This window comes from Clupea harengus, chromosome 1 (genome assembly GCF_900700415.2).
Source record: "Clupea harengus chromosome 1, Ch_v2.0.2, whole genome shotgun sequence".
Taxonomy (NCBI): domain Eukaryota; kingdom Metazoa; phylum Chordata; class Actinopteri; order Clupeiformes; family Clupeidae; genus Clupea; species Clupea harengus.
In genome coordinates, this window is record NC_045152.1 from 18,890,993 (window position 1) to 18,900,298 (window position 9,306).

Consider the following 9,306-nt stretch of genomic DNA (forward strand, 5'->3'; position numbering starts at 1 on the left):
GATGTGTGATTTATTTACTTTCCTGTAGGGCTCTGGTCAGCATCTAAAGCTGTGAGTGGGTATGTTGGCACTCACAACAGGAGCAGAGGTGAAGGACTGGGAGGGAGACAGATGAAAGCAAAATCAAGTATGGAGTCCATGTCATGAGGGTAATCACAAATCAGAGTGGAAAGAATAGGTGTAATTATACAGGTGGAAACAGGATGATTAAACAGTACACAGCAAACCATGTAGCTCAGCGATCAGTAATAGACTGCATTGCTGGACAGAGAGCAGTGCATTAGTGACAAGTACTGAGAGAGAGAGAGAGACAGACAGACAGAGAGAGAGAGAGAGAGAGAGAGAAAGAGAGAGAGAGAGAGAGAGAGAGAGAGAGAGAGAGAGAGAGAGAGAGAGAGAAAACAGGGCTCCAGGATTATATATATCGCCCACTCCAGTTTTGCTGGAGGGACCAACAGCAGCCTCCGGATCAGAACTGTAACAGCCAGGTAAGAGCCTGTTCCACGACTTTTAATTGAAATGCTCTGTGTCCACCTCTTCTCTCTTTCCCTTGATTTCTTTCTCAATCTTCTTCTGTAGTTCTGATTGTAAAGTACAAGTTAATGACGCTGAATTAAGTCCACTGAACAACTTCTCTTGTTTGTTGATGTTTACTTGTGGAGGTCACGACATGTGTCTATGAACCATTTTTTCCTCAAATCTATGCAACTGCACCGGTGCCAGCGGTTGGAGGAAGAATGTCTGGTTTCAGAGTGCTGTTGCTGCTGCTCTGCTGTGTGTCTCTGGCTCCCAGCTCCCCTGGTACGCTCGCAGTCTCCCTCAGGGCTCGCCGACTGTGTGGAGTTCACCTGGTGGACGCCCTGCTGTTTGTCTGCGGCGAGAGGGGACTCTTCTACCAGCCGGGAAGACGTGTCAGAGAGGAAGACATACGTAAGGGACATGAACAAACGAGAGAGTGAGAGAAAAGATGTAGCCGGGATGGGTGGTGAAAGCAATTTCTTCAGCTCACCACAACTGAAGTCACCCCATCTGTAAGATGTCCCTGAATAGATTGACAGAAAATTGTCAAGGATGTTGGTTTACGATACAGAGTATGTGTGTTTGTAAGAGTGAGAAAAAGAGACTATTTATCAGTAATTCAAATCCATTTCTACTTGCAGGTATCATGATGGACAGTGTTCCTTCTCTTGAGGAGACCAGAGTTGTCCTGGACAAAAGCAGAGGAGGACCCAGCAGAGTGATCTCAAAGAGGGGCATTGTTGAGCAGTGCTGTCACTTCTACTGTGACTTCTATGACCTGGAGAATTACTGTAAGAACACATAAGAGGCGTTGATACTTAGATTAGAGTCATGCTTACACCTGCTTACTCATGACAAAAAAACATTTAGAATGTCACATGAACCGCAAAATGTAGGAACATCTATTCTAAAGGGACTTAAAACTAACCTTGCAGTGATTCGTAATACTGATGTAACATTGAGAGGAGGGTTTGTGGAGCTCCATCCTGATTGTGTGTTATGAGTGTGAGAAGGAACGGAACAGAATGATGTCATGAAAGACTATGGAAACCACATTCAAAACATTAATATAGACAACATTCATCTCATGCTGCACTCATGCTGCTGAACACTATGATACACAATAAACTTCTGACAAATCACTATAGAATCTGTGTGTGTTTGTGTGTGTGTGTGTGTGTGTGTGTGTGTGTGTGTGTGTGTGTGTGTGTGTGTGTGTGTGTGTGTGTGTGTGCACGTGTGCACGTGTGCACATGTGTTTAATGAACGGGCAGAATAGAAGCAAGCATGCCTCTGTGTATCTCTTTGTGTTTGCATACAGCCATAGAGGAGAGTCAAAAAATGTATACAATGAACTACATATATCTTAATGGAATTAAATGGATTTTCATCTGTTTCCAGAAAATGAATTGCAAAAGCCAATGACAAGAGACCACACTGTAGGAGACATTGTGGTTGAAAATAGACATTGCCGAAACTAAATTAGGACGCAAAGAGAAATATGAGAGGGATTTTAAGAAGACTGCTGCAACAGTGGAAGACACGCATATAGCAAACAGAACTGAGAGGAGACTAATGATGATGGGTGAGGAAGGAGAAATAAGGGGACAGACTGACATTTCACAGCCAGATCATAGTGGATCTTAGTAAGAAGTACACAGCCAGATCATAGTGGGTCTTAGTAAGAAGTACACAGACAGATCCTAGTGGATCTTAGTAAAAAGTACACAGACAGATCATAGTGGATCTCAATCAGGCTAATTACTGCAGGACGCACTTTAATGGAAGGGTCTGAGATTAACACAATCTCTACCATTCTTTTATCTGTCCAGTGCAAATAAGATGGAGTCCAGAGATGATGGAGGAAATTGAGAAGTGTATTGCTCCAGATTGTACTGCGAGGTCCACTTCAACATTGTAGTCATCCAGCTGGGATTAGTTTCTGTACTGATCTCCATTGTAGATAGACAAAATGATCTTATCTCCATTATCAAATGTCTCTGCAGTTTACAATAAATAGAATGAAGTTCAACTCTACATACTGGCATTGATATGATATACCAAACCTATCCTCTGGTAGTTGACTTGAGGTCATTGAAAGTGTCTGCTTAAAGAGAGCACCCATGTGCTCATGTATGACTTTTTTGACAATCATAAATCTCTTGAATGTAGGGGAATGAGTGGGAACACAGAGACATGGAAGAACACACTGGAATGATCAGATAAGGTTCTGGACAGATATTGAGACCCTTTGATGACAAGGTCCAGGGTATGACCAAGAGAGTAGGCTCCTGTACCTGCTGTTTTAGGCTGAAGACACCAAGTAGTGCATTTAGTTATTTAGCATAACAGCTCTTCAGATTATCCACATGCAAAATAAAAGTAGAGACAATAGTTCACTTAGCTCATCAGGAAAAACTTCAGCTGAGTGTTTTGGAGGCCTGTAAATAGTATATGAAAAGAACACTTAATGAGAGCACATAGGCACTCCAATGATATAAAGTCACCAAATGATAACTGTTATGCTCTGAAGAGATTCTGCGGCTATAGTGTGGCTATTCCCCCTCCTCTCCTGTCTGTTCTACACTCATCAAAGTGACGTTTGGAGGGGCTGATTCAACGAGGGTAGTAGTGCCACTTGCTTGATCCAACCATGTTTCAGTTAAAAGCAAAATATTAAGTTTATGTGTGCAAATACGATCATTAATAATTCAAAATGACTTGGTTAGAAGAGATCTAATGTTCAGAAGAGTTAGCTTTACAGTAACTGTAGAGGCTTTAACAGATTCATGTTGATATGTAACATTCTTTAAATTAGAAAAGTTAACCAGTTTCTCTGAACATTGTTTATTGGTTCACTTTCTGACTAGGGCAAGTATAGCTGAGTATGTGAGTACACACTGCCCTGACTTGAACTGACACCTCAGCAAGACTGCATGTCAGCTCTCTGAGTTGTCTGCGAGTGTGTTTGGGGAGTTTGTTAGTGTCTGTGATAGTTGGGTAAGCTACTGAAGGTAGAGTTTGTTAGTGTCTGTGATAGTTGGGTAAGCTACTGAAGGTAGAGTTTGTTAGTGTCTGTGATAGTTGGGTAAGTTACTGAAGGTAGAGTTTGTTAGTGTCTGTGATAGTTGGGTAAGTTACTGAAGGTAGAGTTTGTTAGTGTCTGTGATAGTTGGGTAAGCTACTGAAGGTAGAGTTGGTTAGTGTCTGTGATAGTTGGGTAAGTTACTGAAGGTAGAGAGACGGGTTTGATGTGGGAGGGAGAGAAAGTGGGGAATAAGGGTGGGGATGGAAAGGGTGGACCAAGATATATTTTTTTTCTAAAAACGTGTCTATTGTATTAAGAATCGCATTCATTTCGCCCAAGGAACACCACCACCAGGGGGCGACATGTAATTGTTTATGGCTCGGTCTGAGCGACCATGTTTCCAATTTACAGAGACAGGATTGTGTACGAACACTGGAGCTTTTTTTTGGCACAAACACAGAATGGACAGATAGAGGACCTTGAGGAGCAATTCACCTAATTTTACAAAATGTGCACTGATTACGATGGGAATGTATATTCGATGTGTAGGCCTAATTGCATATGACAAATATCAAATGTGTTGTATATACGTGTTCGCTACAAATAAGGCTGTGGGTAAATGGATAAGTCCTCATGAGTGGTCTAAGCTGCTTCCTTTTAAGTAAAGTGAGTGGGTTAGTAAGCAGGCATTCAATCGATCAATCCGTCAGCCAATCATTAAAATGTACTAATTCCTTGAGGCCTGGTTCATATTTTACCAATGAAATAATACAGTCATAGTAGTTATAGTTATAGTTTCTCATATAATTTAAATAGGCTGGTGCTGATCCAGTGGCTGTCCTATAGTATTATGAATGGTCATGTGTATACAGGTCACCCAAGGCGAGCTCCTCCTGCGACCTCCTCCTGCGACTGTCCCAAAGGCTCCTTTAAATGCTTGCATGCTGCTGTTGTGTGAAGTTTTGCCATCCACAATACGTCTCCAACAGATCAAGAACTCCCAGTCCCAACATGTAGAGCGTCTTCAACCAATTAAAACACCAGGGTTTAAAATATGTGCCGTCTGCTCTTGTGCTCACGGAAGAGATGCTGTAAAAAATATATACCATGAAGCAGCGTGACAACTCTCGCTGGTTTGAGCTTCGGAGAGGTCGGCTCACAGCAAGTCATTTTGGTTATGTTCTGGCTGTCAAGCAGGAGCGCTCATCCAAGTCACTCTTAAAAAAAGCACTGGGTAAGACATGCTTGGATGGACTTAAATCTATTGAGTGCAATATTTCCAATGAGAAAGAGGGTATACAGTGCCTAGAGCTGGCGGTGGGCATTGAACTGTCGGGCCTGTAGCTAACCTGTTGTGGCATAGTTGGGGCATCCCCTGATGGGCTTGTGGGGACCTCTGCAGTCCTCAAGGTGAACTGAACGCAACAATTCAGGAGGCTGTTCAAGAGCCGGTGTTACATAAAGAAAGAGGGCCTGCAGTGCTAGCTGAAAAAAAAACCTATCCATACTGGCAGCCTGGGTGAAGCAAGGGTATCAAAGATGGCTGCCCTTGAAAGTTATTTCTGTGCTTCCATCTCTCATAGAAAACTGCTGTCCTAATGTGTTACTGTGACAACATATGAGGTCCTAGTGGTGTGTTTTCGCATTTAAGGTTCATTATATAAGAACCAATAAGTGCTACAGTAGAATGTTACAATTCAAAAGTTAGTTCAACTCAGCGCTGTTCACTGAGCACTAGCTGCAGTGCAGGGCAAACTAGTGTTGTACCACATTTCTCTCATTCGGGGAAGAGTGGTTATATGCATGACCTAATGTGAAAATAATATAAATAGGATTTATTAATGCTATCATTTGTACTGTTCCATTGTGAGTCTACGTCTATGTAGGCACTCTGGTGTTAATAATATGCATTTTCCTGGTGTATTTAACTAATATGCATTTTTACTGATGTATTAAGTTGATACAACAACTGGTACTACTATGATTATTCCTAGTGAATGTCTAGACCCCTGAATGAATGTGTTTAAGTATGTTATGGTGACTGTAGGCCCTTGCTGTTATAAGCCAGGGAGATAGCCTCCACTATTCAGACTGCCCTTGCCATGAGCTGGATTAGCAAAACAGACAAATAGCTGGTCACTCGGCTAAACCTCCCTGGTGAGTGAAATAGATGTACACAACACACACACAGGGCACATCCTCCTCTGCTTCCCAACACACACACACACACACACACACATCCTCCTCTGCTCCCCAACACACACACACACACGCACATTCTCCTCTGCTCCCCAACACACACACATCCTCCACAGCCCCACCACATTTGAACTCCTGATGATATCAAATCTAATCAATGATTTTTCTTAAAGGTTTTCATTTTGGAATTGTGTCTGTAAAATCCCCACACTGAACAATTACACTTACTTTAAATTAAGCACTTATATGCTTATATTTATGCATCCAATCATCATATCTAAAAAATTGTCAGCCCATTCATGACAGGCTGAAATGCAGGTTTTAAAAATGCAGTACTAAAATAATCTTAAACTAAGAAACTGCACTATCACCGGACTGAGCATGGACATGACATCTTTGTGGTGTAATCTCTTAAACCGTCAAACACAAACACAAACACAATATAAAACAAATAATTACCCAAAAAGGAGAGTAGAAAGATAAACATGACGAAACTCATCTGCTCTAAAACAACTTTGAACTTTGTTCATTCAGGGAGAATTTGGCATCAAACAGGGGACACTAGCACCAGGACCTTGGAGTATCAGTGTTTACAATCATGATAAATAAATGACATTTAGTCACATCATACTGAAACACATACTGCACATTCATTGGCTATATTGAAACTATACTACATATTGTTTTAGTACATCAGATTAAAGAGGGGGTGTACATCAAAACTCAGAAGCGACACAATAACCTGAATTCACAAACAACTACGTATGGTTAAAAGGTGTTAAAACTGTGACATGTAAGAGCACACACTTTTTTCTTCATGATCTTGCATTTAATGAGCAAGCAGGGCTCTGGTCAGCATCTAAAGCTGTGAGGGGGTATGTTGGCACTCACAACAGGAGCAGAGGTGAAGGACTGTTAGGGAGACAGATGAAAGCAAACTCAAGTATGGAGTCCATGTCATGAGGGTAATCACAAATCAGAGTGGAAAGAATAGGAGGGAGGGGTAATTATACAGATGGAAAGTGGGTGATTAAACAGTACACAGCAAACCATGTAGCTCAGCGATCAGTAATAGACTGCATTGCTGGACAGAGAGCCCAGTGCATTAGTGACAAGTACTGATAGAGAGAGAGAGAGAGACAGAGGAGAGAGAGAGAGAGAGAGAGAGCGAGAGGAGAGAGAGAGAGATGAGAGAGAGAGAGAGAGAAGAGAGAGGCACCAGGATTATATATAATATAATCCACTACTGCCGGACACACATAGAGGGGGGACCGACGATAGCATCCGGAACAGTGGTGTAACTGCCAGGTAAGAGCCTGTTCCACAAAATGTTCTGTGTCCACCTCTCTCAGCCCTGTTTGCTCTTTTTCTGCTATTTGCCATTACTCCTACTTACTCCATAGCTTTACACATTTGCTATGAAATGTTTCTATTAAATTATTCTAATCCAGCATTCTGAATTGAACAACTTCTCCTTTCTCCTAAAACCTATGCAGTGCTGCCCCAGTGCTACCAGGAGACGGAAGAATGTCTGGTTTCAGAGTGCTGTTGCTGCTGCTCTGCGTCTCTGGCTCCCAGCTCCCCTGGTGCGCTCGCAGTCCCCATCGGGCCTTCTCACTTGTGTGGTCCTGATCTGGCGGACGCCTTGTATTTGATCTGTGACATATCATGGCGTAAGGAACATAAACGAAAACCTTAAAGGGACAGAGAATGAAAGAGAGAGAGAGAGAGAGAGAGAGAGAGAGTTCACCACATGGAAAGGCTGGCTTGTAGGGCTAGATAACTCACCCCATTCGTTAGATAGCAATATCCCTGCATAGACTGACAATGAGAGAGGATGTTAGTTCATGTCAGTTGGTTAGATTGTAAAAGCCATTGTGGTGCACATTGTGTTTGTAAGAGTGATGTATGAGTAAGAAAAACAGAAAGAAACAACGAGAGCTTTATTTGGGAATATTTTTCAATATTTCAAATATGTTTCTATTTGCAGTTCCAAAGAGGCGTGCGGAGGCCAGAGTTGTCCTGGATCATAGCAGAGGAAGACAAAATTCACCAATGAGCATTTTTGAGAAGTGCTGTGGCTCAGCCTGTGATATTCATGTCTTGCAGGAATATTGTGAAAACATACAATAGGTGTTGATATTTGGATTAATGCCATAATAAATGCCAATGCTAAACCTGCTAACTGTTGCTGAAAAGCATTCAGAATGTCACATGAACCACAAAATGTAGGGATCTAAGTTGTATTGAAACTATCTTGCAGTGATTCGTAGATGTAACATTCAGAGAAGGATTTGTGGAGTTCTATCCCGATTGTGTGTTATGAGTGTGAGAAGGAACATAACAGAATACTGTGATTAAACATAATAGAAACCACATGGTGTGATCATAATAGCCGATTAATATGGAAGTTAATCTGAAATTAGTCATGCAGCCGAATACTATGATACGATACACAATAGCCTACATTTCTCAGACAAATCACTGTAGAATATGTGCTATGCATTACATGGTCATGGTCAACAAAGGAGGATGCTTCCCTTTTTTTGCTGGAAAACAATATATGGATTTTATTCACTTAGGCTACTCAAACATTTCTTTATACAGCACCTGGCACACATTACACCCAGCAAACAGGGGTTCTATTGCCCAACTTCATTCTAGAAACTATGTTCAATGCAGTAGCTTCTGCATGGCAACACAGCTTCATCATTTTTGCAGCTAACCTATTATTTACCTCCTCCTACCTCCTCTTATGTTTGAGAATCAAATCTGACCATTTCCAATAGGCTTTTGTTTTCACAGGCTGTATTAGTAATTTAGTATGAAATGCAGTCACACTAACTAGGCCTTCTCGGTGTTGAACCAGTTTAGTGGTAGAACTAGGGATGCTAAACCAGAACTAGAGATGCTAAACCAGAACTACAGATGCTAAACCAGAACTAGAGATGCTAAACCAGAACTACAGATGCTAAACCAGAACTAGGGATGCTAAACCAGAACTAGAGATGCTAAACCAGAACTACAGATGCTAAACCAGAACTACAGATGCTAAACCAGAACTACAGATGCTAAACCAGAACTAGGGATGCATTTCCACAAGAAAGTGCAAGTGTGATTGACCCGCACCATCAGAGGGCCGTGATTTTTCTTACTCTATGCAAGCTAGGTTGACATGAGCGCTTCAAGCTACGAAGAATGGTTTGACATACCCCCATTGGCATGTCATACTGTAGGCTATGCGCGTAGCTTAGACCTATGAAAAGAAGGTTTTGACTCTGCTACTCCCTGTTGGATGAGTGGTAATGCATCTGAAAGGTGCAGGGCAGTGTACTTGATTTCATGATTTTTTTGTGTGTTTTTTTTGCAATCAGATTTTGTGGTGGTGATTTGAGAAATTTTGCGAATTTTGTTTCTCTTTAAACCCCATTTAAATGCCACAAAACAAATTATCAGACAGATTATCTATATGAGTATTTTTAATATGTTTAGTATTTTGATACTTTTTGTTTTAATACTTTTTTTTATGTTTTTTTTTTTACTTTTCAATGTTATTGAAA

The 9,306-nt window shown here is 41.4% G+C and overlaps 1 protein-coding gene and 1 long non-coding RNA gene across 2 annotated transcripts; both read left to right on the forward strand.

The window, feature by feature from the left end:
* The first annotated feature begins 396 nt into the window (after positions 1-396).
* On the forward strand, positions 397-1,650 carry LOC105898511 (insulin). Its single transcript, XM_012825547.2, has 3 exons — positions 397-488; positions 724-930; positions 1,161-1,650. The coding sequence occupies exons 2-3, from the start codon at positions 738-740 to the stop codon at positions 1,322-1,324; spliced, it is 357 nt and encodes a 118-aa protein (XP_012681001.1). The 5' UTR covers positions 397-488; positions 724-737; the 3' UTR covers positions 1,325-1,650.
* A 5,245-nt stretch (positions 1,651-6,895) lies between these two features.
* Positions 6,896-8,122, forward strand: LOC105898719. Its single transcript, XR_001162321.3, has 3 exons — positions 6,896-7,054; positions 7,243-7,419; positions 7,737-8,122. It is a non-coding gene; the product is annotated as an uncharacterized LOC105898719 (long non-coding RNA).
* The last annotated feature ends 1,184 nt before the right edge of the window (positions 8,123-9,306 follow it).

What these genes read in the sequence shown, in the direction of transcription:
- LOC105898511 (XM_012825547.2), top strand. Translation starts at nt 738, where the DNA reads ATGTCTGGTTTCAGAGTGCTGTTGCTGCTGCTCTGCTGTGTGTCTCTG. An exon ending in TGTCAGAGAGGAAGACATAC is followed by an intron (nt 931 to 1,160) that starts GTAAGGGACATG and finishes TTCTACTTGCAG; the next exon opens with GTATCATGATGGACAGTGTT.